We start from the raw sequence: 26452 nt of genomic DNA on the forward strand, positions 1-26452 counted from the left end.
TGATTCTGCTACTTACCACCTGTGCGATATCAGCAGCTTATTTAACTTTCTTGGCACTCAGTTTCCTCATTTATACAATGATTAAGTTAGAAAAAAAATGACCTTTCAGCTTCAATCTATTATCCCATGATTCTATGAATTAACCTCTTTCTATAGGTATCAAGAGTTTTTGTTTGGCTACTCAGATGTAGAGAGGTGGGAACAAAGACTAGTTATATCATTGCCTCTTATGGAGAAAGACGAGGTTTTAGCATATTTGAATATATGTGAACACAAATATACAAGAAATAATCATGGCTGATACATGCATGCATAAATACACATAATGCTTTGAGGTTTGCAAAGCTATTTACAGACATGATTTTATTAGATTTTTATAACAACCATGAGAGGGAGATAATCAGAGGAATATTTTATTCCTGCGTTATAGACGAAGAACAGAGGTTTGAGAAGGTCTGTGACATACCTGAAGTCACACAGGTAGTAAGGAGCAGATCCAGGTCTGTCCTGACTACCAGCCAGCATTCTTTTTACTCTTCCACACTAAAAGTTTGGAGCCAAAAGGATGGAAAGTTTGACTTGGAATCAGGAAAGCCCAAGTCCAAATGTGGCCTCAGGCATTTAGCTAAGTTACTGTCTGCTTTAGTTTTCTTACCTGTAAAGTGAAGTAATAATAGCCCCTGACTCCCAAGGTTGTTATAAGACTGAAATGATACTTAGCACTGTGCCATACACATAGTTATTTTTGTTTGATTATTTTTCTGTGGTGTCTGATGCTTTATGTCCTTATTTAGGATTTTTTTTTTTTTTGACAAAGATACTGGGGTGGTTTGCCATTTCCCTCTTATTTTTACAGAGGAGCAAACCGAGGTAAAAAGGTTGACGTGAATTGTTCAAAGTCACATAACTAGTGAGTGTATGAAGCTGGATTTGAATTTAAAGAGATGAATCTTCCTTACTCTAGACTTCCTGCTTTATACCACCTAAGTGCCCTTCTCATACATAGCAGACACTATATAATTATTAGCTATTATTATTATTATTGTTATTCTTTGTAAAGCATTTTGCAAACTTATCACAGTTTTAGCTAACATCATCTTTCTAGAAATGAAGAATTTTCCCATTTGGAAGACTCTTTTGCTAATGTTAACATTATGCCATTTTCAGTTCATTCAGAAGGATGATATTGAAATGACTGAGGTGATTTTACCAGGAAAGTTTCCCACATGTTGATTGTCTGTCTCTGTGTTGAGCAAGCTGTGTCTTTTAAGAATGTCTTTACTACCTTCGGTCCCCCTACTAATTGTCCATTTCTAATCATCCTGATTGGTATCTGCCCACTGGATCCAAATGGTTCTGGAGGGGAAAGTGAGGCAGGTGACCTTGCACAGCCCTCCCTCACTTAAATCCAATTCACAATGCATGTCATGGCATCTCCTCCCTGATGCTCCTTTGAGAATGAAGTACAAACAATAACAGCAGCAACAGTTCCAAAGAAGGCTTTGGGACTTTCTTGGGCTTCCTCTCTGTTGATGATTCTCACTAGTTTAAGACCCTATGCTGGAAGAGAGGCAAGATCTTGATACAGAATCCTTCACAGGGTTGTTGGGAGACAAGTTTGCTTAGAGTGTTTAATTGTTTGAAAAAACAGAAACATGTTGATTAAATAGAAACACATACTTGGGTTATTTAATAAGTAGATTTATCCTGTGCCCTCCAAAGTAGCACTTTTCTGGAAATAGTTTTATAGTGAAGAGGCACTATAAAAGCAAGAAGAGTCAGAATGGTTTGTAATTACTCTGTACCATTTGAATATAAATGGATACTTGAAAGGAGTTTCTTCTCTTATGTTTGCTAAATAGGCCCCACAGTAATCTTTCTTCCTTTCATTATTAATTTCATTAGCAAATCCTTTTTTCATAGATGGAGTAAAGGTTAACCAGCCCCAGTCTAGTCATTCCTAGATCCAAACTAAGTGGAGTCTGAATTATTGGATGTAGTAATTTGCTTCTTAAAGACAGAGTACTACTGGAGTGAAATCTGAATGTTATCTTAGCCTCTGGGTATATGTATGAAGGAAGAATCATAGAATTTCAGAAGGAAAAGTAAACTCAGAGGTCATCTAATCCAATCTAGAACCAAATAGAAATTCCTTAGTATAGAACTTCGACTAAGTGCTTAAACTTATAAGGACTGAAGAAGAAATAAAGAGGGTAAAGGAATTTCAGATCCTCTGTAGTCCAAATTGTGTTTTCTGAAGATTGTACACATGCAAAGTCCTAGAGGGCAGGAAAGTTTCGTTTTTTGTCTTTGGGTTTCCAGTGTCTAACACAATATAGCCAAATAATAGGTGCTTAATTAAAGCTTGTTGAGTAACTGAATGAGCAGGAATATCATCTACAAAGTATTCAGTAAGTGATCATTCAACTTCTTTTTGAAGACGTTTAAAGGATGGGAATTGTAAAATATCCATTACTTCCTGAAGCAGTCTATTCTACTTTTTAATAATTCTCATAATTCAAGATTTTTCTTTAAGATGGAACTTAAATATCTCTTTGAAACTTTTCATTCTACCTTTTTAATTCTACAGTGGGAAGAAGATAATAAAACCCTATTATAGAATGTCTCTTAATGCAAAGAACATGGGATACAGAGTGTGAGGATCTGAGTTCAAATCATGCCTTGGATAATTACTAATTTTGTAACCATGGGACTCATTGAGCCTCAGTCTCTTCATCTGCAAAATGAGGAACGTGGATAGATGACCTCTAAAGTGCCATCCAACTCTTAAGTCTATGATACCTGAAGTATGATCTTAGACTTGATTATATTGAGGGATATTTATAGTTCATATTCAGCCATTTCAGTCATGTGCAACTCTTTGTGACTCCATTTGGGTTTTTCTTGGCAATGATACTGGACTGGTTTGCCATTTTCTTCTCTAGCTCATTTTATAGATGAGGAACTGAGGGAAAAAGGTTAAATGACTTGCTCAGGGTCATACAGTTGGGAAGTATTTGAGGTCAGATTGAAGACAAGTCTTCAAGTATTCTATCCACCATATCACCTACCTGTCTCAACGTTTATTGAGTATGATAATGAAATGAAAAGTTGGCACTATCCTGGTCCCTCAATATCTATATTACAACAGAGCTCTATGGTAACTGGAAAATCCCTTCAGTCCTGCCCCACAAGGAGGACAATTTGAAGAGCAACAGTGTTGTGTCAGTCTGAAGCGAAATGTTTGAAGTGGCAAAAACCTTTGACATAGGCTTAGATCCTGAATAGTATAAAAAAATCTACATACAGGGGAAGCATTCATCAAAGAAGATGCAAGAGAATTAATTGTTCTTCTGTACAAAGTGATGACAGTTTGCTATCATATTAATAAACACATTTTCAAACTTGGCATGTTAAGCAAGGCATTTAAAAAGCCATGGAAATAAGACTGTGCATAAAATATGGTATTAAAAAGGTAACTGTGAACTTTACAGATGGCATTAGGATGAAAAATGCCATCCTCAGCTACAGTTGGATAGAAGAGCTTCCCAGTCTTTGCTACACAAAACGAGAGCAAGAATTTAAGTTGTTTAGTTGTTTTGAAATAACAACTATAAAGAGGGCTCCTTCTGGTTCATCTATTTTTTATTAGGGCAACCGTTAAAAAATTCATTAGAGAAACCCATCTGTAGCAAACAGCCCTCTTGAGGGGGTTTCAGATGGTGATAAGATGTTTTGAGTGGCACTTTACATGAAATGGAAAAGACAATTATTTACAAGAATTAACGGCATGAGAAAGATGAAAAAGATGAAGGGATTGGGGATTTAGGTTCCATACTCTTCTACACAGCTCTGTGTTTATTTCTCAAGCCCTTAACAGTCAAGGGGATGGACAAATTCAGGTAGAAAAAATGTGAGCAAACACATCAGAGGGTCAGACATCAATCAGGCAGCAAGAATTATAACAGGGAGCATGGCAGAGTGTAGCATACATTTATATATCCACATTAACAAATAGAAGCAGACCTTGTCCTGAAGGAATCAAATCTAGAATAACACAGCACTTTACAGTAGGGGTTGAATTTTCTACAGTCTGAGACTGTCTTGCTAATCTTGGTATTATCGTAATGTTTTAGGCACTCAAACATAATTGTTTGAATGATGAATGAATTGAGAAGTGCCTGAATAATTCATCTGGGACTTAACATCTGCCTCAATAGCAGCCATGTATCACAGGGAAGACATGCATCAAACTTACTAGTTGTATGTCTCTGGGTAAGTCACTTAACCAGTTTCTACTTCAATGTCCTTATCCGCAAAATGGGGATAATACTCATTTCAAAGGTTTTTTTGTGAGATAATTTATGTAAAACTCTTTGCACACCTTAATATATAACATATGTACATATATATGTATATGCATATATGTTTATATATATGAGAGTTGGATGCAAATGAAACGACTGAACAACAAAATAATAATATATAACAACAATAATATATGCCGTTATTATTAATGTTATATACTTAATATTATTATTCATCATCTCCTGAAATCAGTTTTGGAATCTATGCATTTTTGACAGCCAGGATCAGCTTAAACTCCTTTCCTCATCTCAGCTCTCTAATACTTACTCATTATTTAGTCAGTTTTCCTTAGAGATAAAAAAATTGAGACAGAAAATTGTATCTGGTTATCTTGTTAAGGATTTTTGATGCATCTGTGTGATATATCTGAAAGAGCTCTGGTTTTGTAATCAGATGGTGCAAATTCAAATCCCATTTTTGTCCCTTACTACCTGTGTGATCTTGGCAGGTGGTTTAATCTCAAAAGGTGCTCAATTTCCTCATGTACAAAGCAAGTTGGTTATAATTAAATAGCCTCCAAGAGTCTTTCCAGTTCTAAATCTGCCATCCTGGGATCCTCAGCCTTCCATTCTTCAAGCTAGAGCATGACACGGAAATGGTTAGAATAGAATGGATAACACTGGTCACCTAAAGGCCTGATTAAAATGTTAGCCATATAATAGCTGTATATGACATCTTATTACTAAAAGATTCAATCTTGAGAAACAAAAGGAAAGAAACTGCATCAGACTCAGTTGATTCTATAAAGAATGGCATGAGTTATAAAATATCTTGTGGTTAAATTCAGTTCCAGATGACTTTTACATTCTGTTTTAAGGCCTGTCACAAGATCGATGGTTTTTAAGTGTGAGGATCAAGAATAAGAGACAGGAATATAAAAATATTGTTGAGGAAACAAAATTATGTGCCTTTGGAAAAGCCTTCCATTCTTAGTCTTAAGCATTAGTTTTGGATCATGGTGAGGGTACAGATCATGATTTAGCTCAGATATTGCTATTCTATTATAGCAAGGTCTGGGAGAGAACACTCTCCTATACTGAAGTAGGAGAGAGATTTTTGGTGATACCAGTCAGTTCTGGCAGTTCTCTTAACACTGAGCCAGGAGAGAGATTACAAAATACTTTGCACTTATTATCTCATTTGAGCATCACAGCAATCTTGTAAGGTTGGTATTATTATTATTATTAGCCCCCTTTTACATATGAGAAAACTGAGGCTGAGAAAGATTAGGTAAGTCACAGAACTGACTCCAGCATACTTGGAAATAATAATTTTGGGAGGAAGATACTAGCCATTGAGAGGCATAGGAAAGGCTTCATGTGGAATATCATCCTTGAGCTGAATCTTAAATATGACAAAGTTGTTATAGAGCAAGATACTGTGTAAATCTTAAGAAGCAGTGTAAACTTGGATTAGCTTTATTAGCCAATCTGAGATATAGCTTTCATACCGTTTAAATAAAGGGACTAGATTAGGTCTTTTCTAAATCTAAAATTTTGAATTCCTTGATTTGATAATGTGCCCTCTGAGTTGTACCCATTGCCTTATTAAAGCATTATAGAAAATAGGAAATATTGTTAAAACTTTTTTTTCCTTTTAATTATCTTTTAATTTGTAATTCTTCTACATTCAACCCTAATAGTCAGGAGGACCTGAGTTTAAATCTAAGTGATCTTTGGGCAAGTCATTATATTTCCTTAAGCCCCAACTTGGGAAATGTAAAATAGGTATAATATTAGCAATCTCCAAATGTTATAAGAATCAAATGTGATTATATAATATTGTAAATGTATTTTAGATGCAAATTATTTTGCAAATTTTAAAGTGCTTTTTATGTATGTGAACTATTGTTTTGTTATGACTGTGATATAATATTCTTCTCTAAAAAGTGAAATTCAGCATAAAGCAAACTCTGCTTCTGTCTTTTGACAGGGAGCAAGGAGTAGTGACTGATATGTCAAAGGACCTTATTATTATACTGTTTCACCCATAAAGCAATCTCATGGTATGAAACTCTGCAAACAATGAGATTCAAGTCGAATCTGATTTTATTCCCTAAAATGATGGCTAAAAATATTCATGAAACTTTTGAATATGACCTCAAAGACCAGAAAATAATCTCTCAAGTGCTATTTTCTTTTTTTCTAGACTGAAAAATGCCACTGGTTTCATTAATTGGGGACTGGTTGTGTAGTTGGTTACAAACACACCTGTAAAGTTATGCTTCACTGTGGAATTTCCCGTTTCCAGTTGCCGTGCTGATACAGCAAAGTGGTATCCATATCCTGGAAGCCTTTTGAGACAAAGATCACATTAGTTTATCCCCAGTGGCTTTTTGGAAACCAGAGAGGCTGAGTTTTTGTTCCTCAGTGAACTTTGGGCCCCTGATATGTAGACTTGCCTGTGTCTTTACTCACAGTCTATTTAGCTTTTGAAGAAGGGTGAAACATTAGAGCTATATAAAATAGCCCTGCTCATCAAGAACAGCTGGTGAATACTTGTGCTCTAGTAAAGCAATCTGTCTTTTAAAGGGATGGGTAGTATCATATTTGTGAATCAGAGATAATGGGAAGCCAAGGGCAAGATCTGTGACAATTCCCTTGTTAACCAACCAGAAAGGTAGACCTGAAAGGAAATAGGGGCTGTGAGCTCCCAACGGTCATTTAACTCTTATTCTTCTCACTTTCAGGTGCTGTTGTAGTTGTTTTTCACAGTGAATTTTTTATTTTCTGTAAGATTAATGTTTGGGTTGCTGAGACTAGGGATGCCTCATGTGGGAAGAATTCATCCACATAGGATCTGATACTTACACTGGGCTCCTAGCTCCCACATGGGAGAAAACAGAAACCTAGAGAATTGAGTTGCCTAAAGTGACACACATAGAAACTGGCGCAGCATTTGAACACAAGTCCTTCTACTACAAATTTAGTGTTCTTTCAAATGTACCATTCTGAACCATAGTGCCAGACAGCAGTAATACTTCCATGTTCTCTGGTTTCCATTTTGAGTCTCTAGCCACTTATTTATGTATGGCTGATCCTAAACTCATCCCAGGAAGCCTATTTGGGGTCTTATCTGCTTTTCCATAGAAGCAGTTTCTGAGGGCAGATGAGGGGAAAAAGGGAAGAGAGAGAGAGATTCTTTCAGATGGAGTCAGTCTGGAGACTGTCGGGGAGAGTCCAGGGATTCCTCATTGAGTGGAATACATTCAACCAAGGGAGGTCAACCCAAGAAATCCACCATTGACTCCTTCCCTAGAAGGATATATTCTAAGAAGCAGCAACTCTCAGCATAGTGCCTGGCACTAGGAGCATTTAATAAATTCATTATTTATCCATTTATCCATCCACCTACCTTTCTATATCTCATCTAGTTCTTGATTAGGAGGGATGGCACAAAGATGAACTGAGAAGGGATGAAACTTGTCCTTGAAACCCCACAGACCTTGTTCTCAAGAAGAATTTATCTTCTCATACAAGGAGCAACACATGGAGGTTTTAGCTGCAAGTCACATGAGAAAGTCCCATTCTCTTTAGAGTACGGTGGCAAAGAAGATTGTAATATATGTTTTTAATGTCATTTCTCGTGATAATCTGTTTCTGATGTTGAGCCATTTTATGGTACAAAGGTGCTGACAGTATCATGTTCTGGGTCTCTAGGAGCCACAACTAAACCACAGCTGCTAAGGAGGCAGGGCTCCAGCACCCCGAGAAACATTTGCCAGATTTAATCTCCATAGAGGCTAGATCCTAGAATGATGTCCTTGGAAACTGAACCTTGTTGCAAGGACTCTCTTTAGGGGAAAAAGGGAATTGCAGATCAGGAAATGATTATATGATTAAAAAAACAACAGAAGGTATTGAAGATATTTTAAAACAAAAAAAGAAAACAAATTAAACACAACTGAAGATTATGTAATCTATAACAGAAAGACAAAAATGCAGATTGAGTTGATTCTCCAATATAATATAAAGTGGATCTGAATTTAAGAGTGAAAGCATAATTTCAGACAAGTGCTGGGAAGCTGCTTTCTCAAGAGAAATAGGGGGCCTGAATGTTTTTATTCCCCCAGGTTTCTGGTATATGGAAGTCGAGAAATGAGTATGAATGGCTTTCTATTCCACTTATCTTCTCTGTGATTCAGGCAGTTTAATGCAACTGTTAGTCTCTATCCCAGCTCTCTTTGTCCCCTGCTCTCTTGTTCTCTATTGCAAATTCAGGTTTGAATTTTCACTCACTAGAAAGTTTTGTCCTCAGGGCTTTGTTGTTTCAGATCTTACCCTGGTGATCCCGCCTGCTCAGGAGTTTGACTTTTGGAAGCTGGAATATGTTGAAGAAATTGGGCTGTAACCCAAAACTATTCTTTCTACCACCAAATCCTGGTCACATAAGTTCAGTCTTCATAGTTTGTGACATAGTCACATGGTTAGTTATTTGCAATCCAAAAGATTTTGAGGGACTTTTCATGCCCCTTCAGGCTCTAGTTTGAATAAATTATAGTTAATAGTGATTTTAAAGAAGTTTGTAGAACTCCTTCTTTGATGACTTATGGAGAATCAAAATTACATCAGTGAATTATTTTCTATGTGGAATTATTCTTTTAACCTCAATAAATCTGTATATGTGCTGACACTTTGGTAAATTTAAAAAAATGATAAGCCAAAAGACCATATAGATTTCATTGGATTGCTTTTTTTTTTTTTTTTTTTTTTTTTTTTTTTTTTTACAGGATAAGCAAAACAGCTCAGCAATTCCTTTCATAATTAAATCCAGAGTACAATTTTCCTTTTCTCATGGATTCATTATTTTTAAAGATATTGTCCCAAAGTTTTTCTTCTTCTTCTCCCTCCCTCTTTTTTTGAGGGGGAGGTAAGATATGGTTAAAAGATTAAAATTACCACCTTAGTTTAGGCCTTTGTTAATTCAAGCTTGGAGTGTTAAAATAGTATTTTTAATCCGGTTTCTATGACATTGCTATAGTGTCAGGCAATCCTAGGAGAGAAAAACTTCCCAATATAAAGGGCAAGATGATCTTCAGTCCCCGCCTTGGGCCTGTCTCCCCCATCCCTGTCAAGAATCTCTGCTGGAAACCTCTATCATGTTGAAAGAGAGGCCTCTACTCTCTTGGGCTGTTGATACAATCCCCAATTTAAGAAGTAAACCTAGCAAACCTTGACAATAAGAGGATTCTATAGGTAAAAGGTTTTAAAAGAACTTCAGATATTCTCCAAACAATGCTCTTCTACAGAGTTCTCTTAATTCCTAGGAGACTTTTCAGAAGTTCCCTTGAACTGAGCAGACCATAATCCTGCCCCAGCATCTTACTTGCTGTCTCTGCCTTCCTTGGGATTTCCCCTCTAGCTCATTTCTACAGAGTCCATTTCTACTCTGCCTTGGCTAACCTCTATACTAATTGTCCATCTAATCTGTAGGGCACTGCCTAACTGTAACTACTGCTTATCTCAGCTCTGCTCCTAACTAGCTGTGTGTTCTTAGGTTAATCATTTCACTTACTAGATCTTCAGTTTCTCCAGATGTAATATGAAGGTTTTAAAATAGACAGTTTCTAATTTTCTTTCTAGTTCCAATTTTGTAAGATTCTTTGCATTCAGTCCTGGCTGTGCTCTGGACAAACAGGCTGATTCCCTCCTCATCTTTCCCCAAACCTCCTTTATCCCAGTCTGTCTAACACATCATCTTAAGGTTAATAATCTTAAAATGCTATTTTGCAAATTTCACTCTCCCTATTTTAAAAAAGTCCTCATTATATCCCTTTTTTATGAGGATAAAGTACATATATTCCAGTATTTAAGACTTTCCACAATTTGGCCTCTACTTACCTTTCCAGATTTATTTCATGATACTTTTAAGTCACTTTCTCTGCTTCAGTCAAACTGCTCTCCCCATTTCCTCTAAATATGCCCTATGAATGGAGCCATGTGGATACATCATATGAATTTTTGTGCTTTTGCTCAGGAAATCATCCTTGCTTTGGGAGACCTGTACATAGTAAATACTTGATAAGTGTTTATTGATTACTTAAAAGGTCCTTTCAACTCCTCAATTTATCAAAATTCTACCCTTCCTACAAGGCTCAGGTTTAATCCCATCTCTTCTATAAAGTCTCAATGCTCATTTCTCTTTAGAAATCTTATAGTATTTGCTATCTTGGGAAGGTAGCATATTCCTTTATGGTGTTACTTCACAGAATTAGAATTTTTGAGTTGGATCGTCTGGAGACATCCTGTCATCTAGCCTTATAAATCTCTTGTAGGTTTCCTCCATACAAACAAACATTTCCTGTAGATGGTCATCTAGCTTCTATCTGAAGATATAAAAGAGCCCATTCCATTGCTGGATAGCTCTAAATTATTGGAAACATATTTCTTCCATTGACCTCAAATCTGCTTGCCTATATTTTCTGAACATTCATGGATCCTAACTCTGACTTCTAGAGGAAATCAGAATAATTCTACTTTTTTTGAGGAATTACCCTTCAAAGTAACACTATCAATGTAAGATTAAAGTGACATGGCTAGAGTGTTGCCCGTTTAAAAAAATGGGGGTTTTAGTGGATTGTAAGTTAATAAGAATCAAGAGTGTGATTTTTGTGGTTATTGAGTCATTTCAGTCATGTTCAACTGTTTGTGACCCCATTTGGGATTTTCTTGGCAGAGATACTGGAATAGTTTGCCATTTTTATGACAGCCAAAAAGTATTATGTGGATTAAATAAATTGTACTAGACATATGCTTTCATTGATATGAGAGAATTTCTTTACCAATGTAGATTGATACTTGCTTTATATTTTTCAGTCTTAGCAGTGTTGCCTGAGGGCATGGGAAGATTAAAGACTTACCAAGGTCACATATGTATCAGAGATGGAATTTGAACCCAAGTCCTCCTGACTGTTATATGGTAGCTCTTTATCTATTCATCTTGTTTTTCATAGACTGAATTAAGAGAAGAATAGTGTCCAGAAGCAGATAGTACTTTCTTCTAATCAAACCATAATATACGGGGTTCTGGTCAGATTATCATACACACCCTTATCAGACCAATTCTGAAATGTATTGAGATTTTGGCACAGGATTGCAAAGAAGACATTAACAAGAGAAAATCCATAGGAAAACAGCTGGGATAATGAGGATCTTTTAGTTGGACATATTGCAAATGATTCAAATATTTGAAGAGCAGTTTTATGGAAGAGGGATTATATTAATTTTGTTTGGTTCCAGAGAGATAGAAGCAATAGGTCAAAGTTGCAAAGAAATGAATTTTTGTAAAAAAAAAAAAAAAGCTTCCTAAAAAAACTATGGAAAGTTTGGGAATAGTGGGAAGAGTGCTAAATTTGGGATCACAAGATTTGAGTTCAAATTCTGGTTCTGCCTAGTGAGTCATTCAGCCTCTTCTTTAAGTTTTAATTCATAATTTGTAAAAGGAAAAGGCTGGATTAGATCAACTTTAAATTTTTCTGTAGCTCTAAATGAACCTATGAATCTATAAGCCTATTGAAAGGTGGAATGGGTTGCCTCAGAGCACAGTGGGTTTCCATACATTGGTGGTCTTCCACCACCTATGGCTAAAAGGTATATTGCAAACTATAGTTTTGTTCAGGTATGAATTAGATTAGATTACTTCTGAAGTACCTTCCAGCCCCGAGATTCTGTTATTGGTGTGATTCTGTGAGATAATGGAATGCAGCTATCATGTCTCCTGACATCTTTTCTCCCTCATTCTGATTTTCTTCACCTGATCTTTGTTTGAAAATATTCCTTTATCATCTGGCAGTCTTCTTCTGGATATACTCTAATTTGTCAATGTCTTTCTAAAATGTGGTTCTTAGAAGTGGTCATGATATTTTTTGTTTTATTCTTTCATGTAAAATAACATATTTATTTTGCAATTTATGATGCTCTTTCCTCACAACAATCCTGAATTATTGAGATTATAGTATATCCGATTTTCCCTTCGAGGAAACTGAGACATAAAGAATTTAAGTGACTTGCTCAGTTTACAGAGCTTGTAGCAGAAGACCAAGGATTCAAATTCAGGTCTAAAGACCTCGCTCTTTCTATTTTCCTGTATTTCTTTTTAAATAGGTTCAAGGACCTCAAAAGCAGAGACTATGTTTTTATTTCTTTTTAATCCCCAGTGCTTAGCAACATGTTTAAGCATAAGCATAACATTCAAAAATTATTCATTGCTGATATTTAGCTTTTATTTTTCTGCTTAGCTTCTAATGTTCTGCCTCCCAAAAGTCACATAACTATTAAGTATCAGAGACTGGATTTGAATTCATGTTCTCTTATCTCTAGGGTCATCAAAGTGCAAGTTGTATACACAGTATTCAACAAGTTGCTGATTAGTCGGATAATGGAAAGAGCTTTGAGCCTAGAATTAGAGGAACTGGGTTGAATTCTGACTTTATCACTTAGACAGCTAAGTGACTCAGTGAAAAGAATTCTGAGTCTTGAACTAGCAAGACCTGAATACAAATTTGGCCTCAGATATTTGTTGTGTGATCTTAGGCAAGTCACTTAGCTTCTTTCCCCTTGGTTTCTTCATCTGTTAAATGGGGAGAATAATAGCATCTATCTCTCAGGGTTGTTGTCAGAATAAAATGAAAGTATTTTGTAAAGTTCAGTGTAGTGCCTGGCACATAGTAGGTACTTAATAAAAACTTATTCCTTTCCCCAACTTTACTTTTCCTTATTACATGATTATATTATATTATAATCCTCATTAAATTATGATACCCTTTGATAATTCTTTAAGTCTTTTGGTCTCAAGTTTACTTTTTCATATAATAAAATATACTCGAGCTACAACATTCTCTTTAGCTCTAAGTTGTATGCTTCTATGTTGATTTGAATGGTAGGAGGTGAAGGGTGGGCATTATCACATGGTAACCCAGTATTGATAGCATTTCTTAGTGTCCTGGTCTTAACTGTCTGCCATTGACAAGTTACCTAAAGTTTTGTGCATGGACCAAGTCTGCACCTGTGAGCTAGAAGTAGGTAATTGAAATTTTCTTGTGATCATTTCTTGGGGGACTGATAGAGCTTTGGTTTCCATTGAATGGATGTTTCCTATCACAGAGACTTGTAAAAGTCATTCTGATAATATTACAGTAGAGCTCCAGATTTATAACAGGTTCTATCCAGAAGTTGAAAAGACTCATTGGAACTGTTAGTTATCTGAGAGGCTGTGTGTGTGTGTGTGTGTGTGTGTGTGTGTGTGTGAGAGAGAGAGAGAGAGAGAGAGAGAGAGAGAGAGAGACAGAGACACACAGAGCAAGACAGACAGAGACAGAGGGACAGAGAGAGACACACACACACACACACAGTGAGAGACACAGAGATAGAGACACACAGAGACAGACACAGAGAGAGACAGACACAGAGACACACAGAGAGACAGAGAGTGAGAGACAGAGAGACACAGAGAGAGAGAGAGCTAGAGCTAGAGCTAGAGACGAGAGAGTGAGAGAGACAGAGACACAGAGAGACAGAGTAAGAGATAGAAATAGAGACAGAGAGATACAGAGACACACAGAGTGAGACAAAGAGAGACAGAGAGAAAGAAAGAGACAGAGCTAGAGATAGACAGAGACAGAGAGAGACACACAGAGAGACGAATAAAGCTAGAGAGAGAGAGACAGAGAGACAGAGACAGAGAGGGAGACTGAGACAGAGAGATACAGAGACATACAGAGCAAGATAGAGAGACAGAGCCAGAGATAGACAGAGAGAGACACACAGAGAGAGACACAGAGACACACACAGAGAGAGAGCTAGCGCTAGAGACAGAGACACACACACACAGAGAGAGAGAGAGAGAGAGAGAGAGAGAGAGAGAGAGAGAGAGAGAGAGAGAAAGAAGGAGGGAGGAAGGGAGGGATGAGGGAGGTTCTTTAAGTAAGTAGTGGATCGAGTTCCATTTCATTTTTCCTCTCAGATTAATCACTACTCTGGCTCTTTCATTAGCATCTCACAAATGGCTAATGGCAATGCTGCCAAATAGACCCCATCTGCCCATGTGCCTGCCAGGGTCAGCATCCTGTGACCTGCCACTGAACAGGAGCACTGTGGAGACCAATGTTTATCCTCACCCCTCCTGACATAAAAGTTAAGACCCTCCTTCCAAGTTTAATCTAGGGGCAGAGAGAAGATACTTGACCAGGGAAAACTTTTGATGCAGAACTGGTTAATGTACTTTTCTATATGACATTATGAAATATGACAAAAGAAAATATGTTTCAGTATTGGTTTAAGAATAACTTTGAGCAGATAAGTTATTTTATCCATTATAAATACCCAAATTAACTTTAAAGGGCCTACAAAGAAAGAGGCTATCTTCATCCAGAGAAAGAAGTGATAAATAAAAGTATGTTTAGAATAGTTTTACATATATATCTATTTGTGTCTAATAGTAGCCATCTCTAGGGTTGAAGAGGGAAGAAAAAAGTATACATGTTAATTTTGTTTTATATTGAAAGGATTAGCAAATTGTGTATATCATGTTTGCAGTTTCATGTACAATTATCTTTTAAATTATACTGTTAAGAAAATGCTTGTCCATAAACTAAACATGAAATTAATATTTTGATAAAAAAAAGCAAAAAGTATTTGTTTCCAAGAAAATCTCATTGCTTTGCTTACTGAGATGAAATGATTCCTGACTGTTACAATTTACCCCCCTAAATTCTTAGAATGTTTCTGCAAATTAAGAATTTTTTTCCAGACAAAAATATAGTTTTTTCTTTAATGACAAAAATAAATATATCACATAATTTTTTTCTTAAATTTTTGACAAAGCCAAACAAAATTCTAACAAGATTGAAAATTACTGGTTTAACATTTTAAACTATACTAAAAGAAAACCTAGGGCTCAAAGATCAGCCTTGAGCTAATAACATGGATTAGTATAAACACAATCATCAGCTTTGACATCACCATCCCGCCACCACCACTGTCTCCATTATCACCACCACTATGTTATTTGTGAACTAAAATAGGGGAAAAATCTGGAGTTTGAATAATTGAAATCCTTTCATTTTCCTTAGATAACATGGGAATGGTCTAAGTTTCATAAGCGTGTTAACTTTTCAGCTTTAGATGAGTTGATTTCTATCACTTGCCATTTTCATTGCAACCTAGGAAAGGATCACAGGCAGCTGAAATTGCTGTGTGAGCTGAGGGCATAACTAACAGTGTGATCATTTGCTCTTCTAGGCATAGGAACTTTTTAAAAACATAGATATTTTTGCATATTATGAAATAGAGTTTCAGAAAATGTTTATTATGGGAGCATAAAAAAGTAAGAATGATCATATTGGGGCAGCTAGGTGACACAGTGGATAAAGCACCAGTCCTAAAGTCAGGAGGACCTGAGTTCAACTCCAGCCTCAGACACTTAACACTTTCCTGGCTGTGTGACCCTGCGCAAGTCACTTAATCCCAATTACTTCAGCAAAAAAAAAAAAAAAAAAAAAAGATCATATTGGGTCACATCCATCATTTGTGCAGCCTAGTAACCAATCTATGGCAGAGGAACTAAGGGAATGCAAGGGATTGTCCTCTGTGACATCTTCCCCCAAAGCTTAAGGAATCCCTTCCTTCCCAAGAGTATTTTAGCTAAAAGCAGTAGATTGATGGGGTCACTTTCTTTCATTTTCTCAGGTAAGCAGGACCAGCTGGTACCTACTGGATCCTTTCAGAAGAAGAGGTTGACAAGAAGGCCCGGCTACATGAGGACCGACACCAGGCCCCGGATAGAATGCCTTCCGCCTACAACCCATCCATTATTTAACCTGAAAGAGCTGGGCCACGGCAAGGACAGAAGGGCTGAGCTCAAGACCTCCACCATGGCCAGACTGGGAGACTCTGATTTGAGGAGAAAGGGTTTTAACTCTTCAAATGGGAATCTTGTCCTTAAGGGCAATAGGGTCACAGGGCACAGTAAACCAGGAAATTTCTGTCCTCAGCCAGGATCAGATACCGAATTGACAGACAGTGTAACTGATGTTATTGATCCCTCTGCTTCCATTGGTTTGGACAATTTCTCACCCTCAGGTAGATCGGAGGCCTCCCGGGAGGTAGCCGGGGGTCTCAGAACTCAGGGCCCCACATGCCGCATAGTACAGAAGGAAGCAAACAGTTCCTGTGACCAAGTAAGCCACCAGCAGACCTCTTTGCCCCCTCCCAGCCCTCAAGACATTTTTAGCTCAAGCTTTAGTTTCATACGGCTCTCCCTCCAATCTGCTGGGGAGCGAGGAGAGGCTGAGGGTTGCCTCCCCACAAAGGAGGGAGAACCCCCTTGTCAAAGTCCCCCTGAGGGACCAGCAGACAACACTGGTAGGAATGAGTCTCTCACCAAGTGGGGTGGTTCTGGAGCCCGTGAGGGCCTGAGGCGTGTTTCTCAGCCCTGCAGCTGCAGGCCTGCCCAGGGCCTTGTGGGCACACCTCCAGCCCACAGCATCCAGCCCGAGAAGGAGGTTTTTTCTTTCACAAATACCAATGCAGCCACCTCCTGTTCCCCGGACGCCTCCTCCATCGTGTCTTCAGTTACTTCAGGCTACCAGAGCAGCATCATGGCAAGTGATCACAGTTGGGACATGCTGGTCAAGAAATATGAGCCGGTGCTGACGGACTGCCTTCTGAGTAACCGGGCTGTGTTGAAGGTTGGTGTTTCCTTGGCCCGTGTCTGCGGAAGACATTGGGGTGGGGTGGGGGCAGAAACAAGGGTCAAAGGATGGGAAAGGATTGGGTGCTGTGGCTGAATGAGAGATTTCAGGAGCTCCCTTTGTGACTGATTACAAGGGAGAGGAATGACTGCTTTTCTATTTCTTAATCTTCCCTCTGTCCTCTTCCGTGCCCTTTTAAAATAAAATAGCTTTCTTCATCCTCAGATACTCAGATTTATACTTGTCATTGAACTCTTGTCTGGTTTCCTTTCCTGCTCTGGTATAGGATATTATACGGGCCCAGCTCATCTTGGAAAATGGAAGCGGGGAGGGGAGGCAGGGCTGATTGATACTGGAGCAAGATGAGCTAACTTGATAACACAGGATGTCCCCAAAGCCTTAGTGTGATGTTTTAAGCTTTAATGACTTAGAAGTAGTCCAAGCTATTAAATAGTAATTGGAGGGAGTGCTTATACCTATTTAATGTTAGATTTATCAGATTGCTTCAGTATTATATAGGATGTCTCCTGAAACTCCAGTAATAAGTGAAGAGATTAAAGTGATACAAAGGCTTTTGGGACATCCTGTGTAATGCTTTATTAATATGATAGATCTAAGGTTAAATTGATATAGGTATACCCTGCAATGGTCTGGATCAAAGTCTCCACACTGTAGTATGTCATAGATTTAAAGATGGAAGGTTTACAGATAAAGTCTGTTTCTCCCGCAATGCTGTCTCAGCCTAGGGCTGAAGGGCTCAGGTCCTAGTAGAGGCCGTTGATGTGCCCTGGTAGAGGAGGTTGGCAGTTGATTCTGGCAGAGTGGGCACTGGGCTTTACCGCTGTTAGAAAGAACACAGATGGGAGCTTCAGAAAAGTTAGCCAGGGGACCAGTGGGTGGAGATACAGGCTCCAGAGGCTGAGCAGCTCTTGGCGACAGTGGCAAAAAGTAGGTCCATGATAGCCTTTTGCTTACTATTATGTAAAACTGATTGGTTCCTCCATATTTCTCTGAACAACATTTTGTATAGCATTGTTGAGGAGGGGTTTTCTTTTTGGGAAACAAGCTATGACAGAACGTATCTAACCAGTACCTACACACAAAAAGGCAGCCTTCCTATTGTGAGGTGAAGATTTTGTACGATCTTTTCCCTTACCAAGGGACTCCCAGGAAGGAAGAGGTCCATAATGAGAGTCAGTGATATTGAAGGAAGTATTATCGTCTTTGTTGTAGTACTGATATTCCCAATTCTGCTTCTGCTTCATCATCTTTTATATTGAGGGGCCCACTATGAACTGCAAATTTGGTATTACCCACTAATGGACCTGATCATTTAAGCCTGTGATTCATTCCTTCTTGGAACTCTCTCAGATTCAGTCATTCCTTCAGGGAGCTGTTACATTGTTTTTTTTTCCTCTTTTCTCCTTTTGGGATGCTTTTTATCAGGCTTCTTGAATACTAGGAGTCTATATTGACCAATATGGTCCTAAAGTCATTTAAGTAAGGTCCTCTAGACATCGACTGCCTGATTGAGCCCTGCCAATGACTTCTGCTGCCTGAAACAATAAAATATTATTTGGAAATGTTTAGTAAAATAAATAAAAATTGTAATTGTTTATTTATAGTTTTCTGTCAATATGCAACCCTAGAAAACCATGCTACCAAAGACTAGAGAGTGGTAGGAACAATATCCTACCCCTCCCCTCATTCAGATTAGGGTAGTTTTTCCTTAAAAAGAGGTCGTTTTGGAGACTTGGTTGGCTCAGGGGCCTGAAGGTTCAGGATGTTGATATCACTTTCTTATTGACTGAGTTCAAAACACTCACAGAGAGCTCTAGGATACCTTCTCTGATAATTTACTAGTGAAAAATAATGGGCAAATCAAGAAATGGAGTATCACTGAAAAATCAGCTCAAAGTATCCTCAATGACTATTCTTGTTGAATGTCTCTTTTCCTCTATGGCTAAGTAAATCTCCTATTATTAACTGTTTAATGATCTTCACGTGCCTTGTTTTGTTCCAATCTCCAACCTACACTGTCAAGAGACTGATCTGAGTCAGACCCTGGCTAGAACTTGGAAATACTGGCAATTTGGACTACTCATTTAATGTGATGAAACTGTTCCCAAGTGCCAAAGAAATAGACAGGTTGGCATTGGGTTGTAGTCTGGTCTTACAACTGTTGTGATAATCAGTTTGACATGGAGAATGGTAAAGTAGATAATATTCCTTCATAGTTTGGTATGACAGGAAGGAAAGACTATAATGGAACTTATCAAAAATGTCAATATTCACTTGCTGGAAATACCTTAGTGCATATTATCTTGATCGTTAATATACACAAGTCATGAATGTGCATTAATGGACTGAAGATATGGATTCTTTTATTATGCAAATATATTATATGTCATAATCATATCTTACCAGTTCTAGGGAAGGGCTTCATACTCTTTTCTATCAATATCTTCTGCTCTAAGTCATAGTAAACAGCAATCATAAAGAATAGTTAAGCCTTGATTGAATAAAATGAGAGATGAAATTAAAGAGCTTATAAAATCTGAAAAGGGAAAAATTGAAAAATCAAGGTCAAAGAAAATGTATACTAAATGCCAACGCCAGAAAGTTTAGTTAATAATGAAACAATACCAATGTCTCAAATGATTTTGAAGAGGAGATATATTGAAATTTTTAAAGCCCTTTTTGACATGAAACTGCCTAACAGACCAATTTTACTGAGTGATTTTATACTTTATATAAGAGCACATGGAATTATACATGACACATAAGATCTTATTCTGACAAATATAATGTTATATATAATATATGTAAGATCCTTTATATAATATTATATCTTAACATATGTTGGTATATTACATATAAGATATATTCAAGATCTTATATAAATAAGAGTAATTTTATTTCTTTATTAACATATTTCTATTTAAATTATATACATACATATGTGTGTATGTATATATGCATCTATATGTATGTATTATATATAATATATATATATATATATATATATAGAGAGAGAGAGAGAGAGAGAGAGAGAGAAATTTAATGATTGATGTAGATTATGTTCAGAAATAGTAGAAAACAAGCAAGAATGAAAAAATTTATCATGACCAGAATTATACTCCGAAGATCAATGTCCTTTTGGAATGACAGAAAATGAATCTTTATCCCATCAATGTCTTAAAATATTCTACAGAACTTGACCTATGAACTGAACTATTATCATAGACCAAATTGTTGTAGAAATAGTATTGACCTATAAAAAATTTAAAAAGAATTTTAAATAGATCTTAACAGACTAACTACTCATAATTTCCAAGCTACAAAAATTACTATATTTTAAAATATAGAGAATTAGCAGAGGAGATCATCTTGGGTAGGAAAAGAATTGTGCACATATCATCCTTACTATCCTATAGACACAGTGAAGATATTTTCATTAATCCAATAAGACATGAGTTTACATTCTACTACTTTTATCAAACTATAAAACAGTTCCTCCCCTTCTTTTTTAATTAAATATTAAATATAAAAAATAATACCAGGGTAGAGACATCCCAGGACTGTTTTTATCTGAACCCCATTAGAAAAAAAGATAAGATAATCATGATAGTAGTAATTAACAAGATGTAATGATGATGATGATGACGATATCTTATGCAGTTGTAATTCCTTAATTTTTTCTAGGGGTCTTCACATCTATTTTTCCCACATATTTAATGAACAGAGCATTGTATTAAATCTGCTTGAAGAGTGATAGACTCGGGAGTTACAGTTCTAGTAACTATTTCTATGTAACAGGCACTAGAGATACAAATATAAAACCAAAATATTTCTGTTCTTCAGTCATAAATCTTGTCTTGGGGGAGATCGCATGTGAATAAAGAAGTATATAAAAAGAGTGCATTAAAGGGACACAATACAATTAATGCAAAAGCACCCAGAGAAGGTGGAGAATATGGGATGTTTGGGGAGGACTAGTGCCTCCAGGATGGGAGCTTGCTGAGCCCTTTTCAGAACTGCTTCTTTGGTGTCCATCTCTCAATCATCTCTCTTTTACTGCTCTAACAAGTTGTAGCATATAGCCTGGCCACACCCTGATTAAAGTCTCAGCAAATGGATTAAACCAGATTAATTGACAGTCCTCAAACCTCATTGATGAATTAAAGATGATTTACCCCAAGCATAGAGAGAGTTCCCTGGGTGGAAAGGGGGGATGAGAACAATTTGTTCCAATAACCATGAAGGAAGTACTATGGGGCACTTAGACTTAGACATTGAAAAATTCCAAGGGCATCTACTATGTCCCAAGCCATTTTTCTTAACTTTTTGTCTTCCCTCTAGACTTAGATGACTCTGGAAGAGAGAGTGAGACTCATGACTTTGTGCAATTCTACCTCACTTAAATCCATTTCACAAGTGAGTCAAGACATCACCTGAGATGTCGTTGGTCCTCTTCAAAAAATGAAGGATGAATGAACCAAAATAGGAGATGGAGTATTGTGAGGAGCAGTAAGGCAGTCACTTTGCTAGGATGTAGAATATTTAATGTATAAGGCCTCAAGAAAGTAAATTGTGGGCAGATTTGCAGGGCTTTTAAAGCCAAAGTGTTTATATTTGGTCCTAGAGAAAATAAGTCCATTTGAATATATGAAGTAAGGGAGTATCCATTAGTAACGGTCAGAATTATATGAAAATATTACTATGACATTATTTTCATAATATTGGGGAGGTGTATAGTTATGATATTGGCAGTTTTGGATTGCATAAGATTTAATGTGCTTGGATGATATATCTTTCAGAGACTAGGGATAAATATCTCTTAATTGGAATGTTTCTGTAGAAATCAGCTAGTGAAATGAGGGACCTGTCCCTTTTGGAGAATTATGTATTTCAGTTATGAGAAAAGTGTCTGTGTTTTGTCTGTGTACATATGGATATGATCCATTGCATCAAATTTGAATCTTAGGTTGTAAAGCTGGAAGGGATCTTAGGAATCATATAGTCTAAGGGTACTGAATAGTTTTTGTATCATGAATTTCTTTGGCCTTTTGTTGAGACTTATGGGTCCCTTCTCAAAATAATGCTTTTAAAAGCACACAGTAAAATATATAGGATTACAAAGAAAAAAAATATTTATATACAATTATCAAGATATTAAACAAATAAATTCACACCCTAGATTGAGAACCCTTGACCTAGCCAACTCTAGCATTACAGATGAAGAAACATAGACCCAGAGACTCTAAACGACTTTCCAATGGTCAATCTGGTAGGAAGTGATATAATCAACTCTTGAACTCAGTTCCTCTGACTGTATTTATGTATTAGGTCAAAGTGTTTCAAAATAGTGTTTTATATATAGTAGATGCTTAATAAATATTTACTGAATGGGGGAAAGGTAGGGGATAATGGTTATTAATATTCCTAAAAAGTCCTTCCTATTTTGCTTTTTGCCATTTAGCTTAACCCCCAGCAACTTTGTCCTAATACCCGATTGCTTTAGTCTCCATGGTCAGAGAGTCTGAAGCCTCATTGCTTCAAGATGGAAAATGTTGGTTGTGACTTTTGGTTTTATAACTTTCAAAATGTGTCACAGGCATTTACTTGATAGACATTTGGGTTGAATACACAGGTATTAAGAGTTTGATTTGGGAACCAATTATACAAATAAATGAAATCTCAATTGATTGTTAGCTTGATTTTCCGTTCTTAAAATAATGTCAATCAAAAAACAACACTGTTTTCAAAGACTAGAGACTGATTTTAAAAAGTGCTGCCAGTTTAAGTGCTGACAAAGTGAGGTAAAAGTAAGAATTTTTCCATTGTTTCTGACAGCTCTTTTCCTCAGCCTTCACTTCCTTTTTCCTCCCTCCTCTCTTATCCCTTCTGTCCAACACCAAATAAACAAAAAAAAATCATACCTTGGCAACTACTCTTTTCAAGACTGAGATCTGGCATGAAAAAGGCTGGCAACGTCAGCCAGATTTCCCCTTCTTTTCTATTCTCACATCACTTTGACAATTTAGTTATTTATAAATATATGTAAGATTAATACAGTGCATGGTCATACTTCTCCTCTGCCCTTACAATATCTTTCAGCTTTCAGATGTAAACTTTAAAATGAATAGATTATAATTTAAATGGCCAAATACTATTAAGCCAAACACAATTTAACCTCCAGGAAAGGCGCTAGACTTTTTGGAAGTTTGCAGAGTAGAATGAATAGATAGAGTCAATTAGCCTGGAGTTAGGAAGGCTCAAACTCTGCCAACATGATCTGACTTTATGTTTTTATAGTGGGAGGAAGGAAATTCATTCAAAAGGGACAAAGAGTAAACAGAAATAATAATAACATACAATGTAGAGTCACAGTTAAAGAGCTGGTCTTGGAGTCAGGATATCTGAGTTCAATATATAGATGAGTCATTTAACCTCAGTGGCTCAGATAACTCTCCCAAAGATCCTAAGTTACAAAATTGTTAGTCTACATTGATAGAATGAATTTCCATGTTGGGAGTCCATCTCCTGAGGAAATCACAGGTGAGACTGCCCTCTCTCCCAATTAACACCCCCTCCCCCCCAATCCTTTTAAGTTACTGGGATATCCTCTTCTCTTGCTTATTTGCTACTGGGATTTTATAATATATTTATATTTGATATTTATATTATATAATATATAATATTATGATATATAAAATATAAAATTATTATTATATTTTGTATTATATATTATAATATAATTTAAATATAATATATAATATTATTATATTACATGATATATATTTATAATGCTTTCTGTAGCAATTAGTTGTGAAGGGACTTTATTTGCTTTTTATATTTCACAGTTCTATGATGAATTATTGTTCTCCCCATTTAGAGCTGAGCTGAGACCCAGAAAAGTGGAATCATTTTCAGCACACAGCAAGCATGGAGCAGAGCTAGAGAACATACACAGACCATGTATTATTTATTTTTATAGAATACACACACATATACATATACACATACACATATGAGGTAATAGATGGATAATCTGAGAGACGAAGAGGTCAAGTATTAAGCCCAAGCCCAAATCCAAATTGGTGGATTTAAGACCAACTAGAAGCCTCCTTTCTAGCTCCTTAGTGAAACCATTTTGTCATATGTTGAGAAAAAAGATAATTAGAAATAAATGTTTAGATCATTATCATTTTGTCTCTGGGTATTGAATAGAATATAATTAAACTTTTTTGGAGGTAAGATTTGCAAAAACATTATATAGATTGTACAGGTCTGTGCAAGGTCTTTTAGTGAGCTCCTATCCTGTCTTCAAGGCAACCTTCTGTGCCTCAGCTCAAGTACCAATAAGAGGCTCTGCTTTTGTGTTTTTGGTGTGTTTACATTCATAACTTTAATGTGATTTTTAGAACAGAGAACATTTGGTCAGGAAATTAGCATTCTTTTTCATTATGCAATTTTTCCTTTTCAGATAAGGCTTCAATGTGATGTTTTTGTTTAAAATAACTTTCAAACTCTTTCTGTGGATTTTATACTCAAGTTATACTTTCTCTTTGCATTATTTTTTTTTTCTGGGAAAGCTCATGCATTTTACAGTTGGCACATGAAAAATGTAGTCTGGTTATTTTTAAAAGGAGAAGAGCACAGTTTCCAAATTGTTCCAGCTTATAAAGGGGGAGATGAATGTCTGGATGATAGTGTAATTTCAATTTTCTTTTTCTTCCAAACTGATATAGATAAAATCCTTGATGTTGAAGCTTCAGAAACTTCAGGAAAAAGCAGTTGAAGAAGATAATTATGACAAAGGTAAATGCTTCCCCCAACCCCTTTCTTATTTCTTCTCTTTCCCATGACTTCCTCTTTCTTCTCTGTCCTCTATTCTCCCCAAAATGAGGAGTCTTGATGGATCTTTGAGTTGATTCCAACTAGAAATACTTGAATATCCTATAATATTATTCTTCTGAGGACTTATGAGTCCTTTATTACAATTATGACTTCTCAATTATCAACAGATAAGGCAAAGTGTCCAACACAGAAATTATATTTACTTTCTGTATGCTAATTATTCATTGGAGCTGTGGTTTCATTAATGTATTTTCCCCCCAATGATGCAGATTGAAATTCATTTATACTTGTATATGTATAAAGAAATTTTTACCCAACCCATCTCTTTGTCTAGTAGAACAAATATCTCAAAATGTGTGGTATTTCTATGAGCTTAGTAGACATAACACTGTAGAGTCACTCTAGCTCTTCAGCCCCTTCTTCTCGCCAAAGAGTGCTTGGGTTTTCTCTCTTGGTAAGAAGAAAAAGAGAAGTGATGAGACACGGCAATCAAGAGACAATTGCTATGGACCAAAGTCAGAGGGAATGGGAGAATATGATGTTCCTCCTGGCTATTAGATGACTGGAACTGATCTCAGAGTCATGGGAATTCCAGGGTAGAACATCAATGGAAGTCTTCCCTTTTTGGGTCATGTCATTGAGTCCATTTTTCTAGTTTCCTAAATGATGAAGTGACCGCAGGGAGAAGCAGTTGTAGATTTCTATCAGCAATAGAAGACTAGATAAAAAAAAGCCCAGGGAGTATGATCTGCATCTTGAACTCATCCTGGAGTATATGCTCTTGGTCTCTGGGATCAAATGAGAACAGGATCTAGGACTTTAAGTCTCATCTAATGACCAGCATCATTGGATGGCTTGAGATGAACATCAGGCTAGAAATGTGCTGTACTGTTGAACCTTTTTTGCCTGCTTCTAGGAGGCCATAGCAAATTAACATGCTAAAGTGTCTCTTCTCTAGACTCATAGATTTGGAATGGCCCATGAATTGCCTGGTAGCTTCTTGGTTCTAACAGAAGTTGATACTCAGCCATATGGTAAATTTTTTTTAAAGTCGTGTATGGTTTTATTGTTTTTATTGATTCTCTCCAGAAAGTAAAGCATTTTAAGTTAAGTATATTCTATCTATTCTTATGGAGTGCTCATTCCATTATACAAAGGACAGGTGACTTAGATGGCATGACCATTTCCAGTAAAGGAAAATGAGGAAAGGTCTACTAAAGAGGAGAACAAGGAGAGAGTAATGTCCCAAAAACCTAGAGAAAAAAGTATATCAAGGAAAAGAGAATGATGAACAGTATCAAAGGCTCCAGACTACAATCTACAACCATTTATTTAATTAACAAATATTTATTTAAATACTGGACGTTTGGGCAATGCTAGACATTGGGCATACAAACAAAAAAAAATCCTTATTCATAAGTTACTTAAATTAACCTTTGATGTATATGATGCCTTTAAGTTTACAACTCCTTTATGTACATTTATATCTTATCATATGAGTCTTGTTACAGTCCTGTGAGGTACAGACTACTG

At 36.6% G+C, this 26452-nt stretch overlaps 1 protein-coding gene across 1 annotated transcript in view; it reads left to right on the plus strand.

Annotated features, from left to right (window-relative positions):
* Nucleotides 1-26452, plus strand: part of DISC1 (DISC1 scaffold protein) — a 500053-nt gene that overhangs the window by 64066 nt on the left and 409535 nt on the right. Inside the window, 2 exon segments of the mRNA XM_031966908.1 lie at nucleotides 16053-17053; nucleotides 24811-24880. Coding sequence (XP_031822768.1) covers nucleotides 16053-17053; nucleotides 24811-24880 — 1071 coding nt within the window.

Source organism: Sarcophilus harrisii, chromosome 4, assembly GCF_902635505.1.
Source record: "Sarcophilus harrisii chromosome 4, mSarHar1.11, whole genome shotgun sequence".
NCBI lineage: Eukaryota > Metazoa > Chordata > Mammalia > Dasyuromorphia > Dasyuridae > Sarcophilus > Sarcophilus harrisii.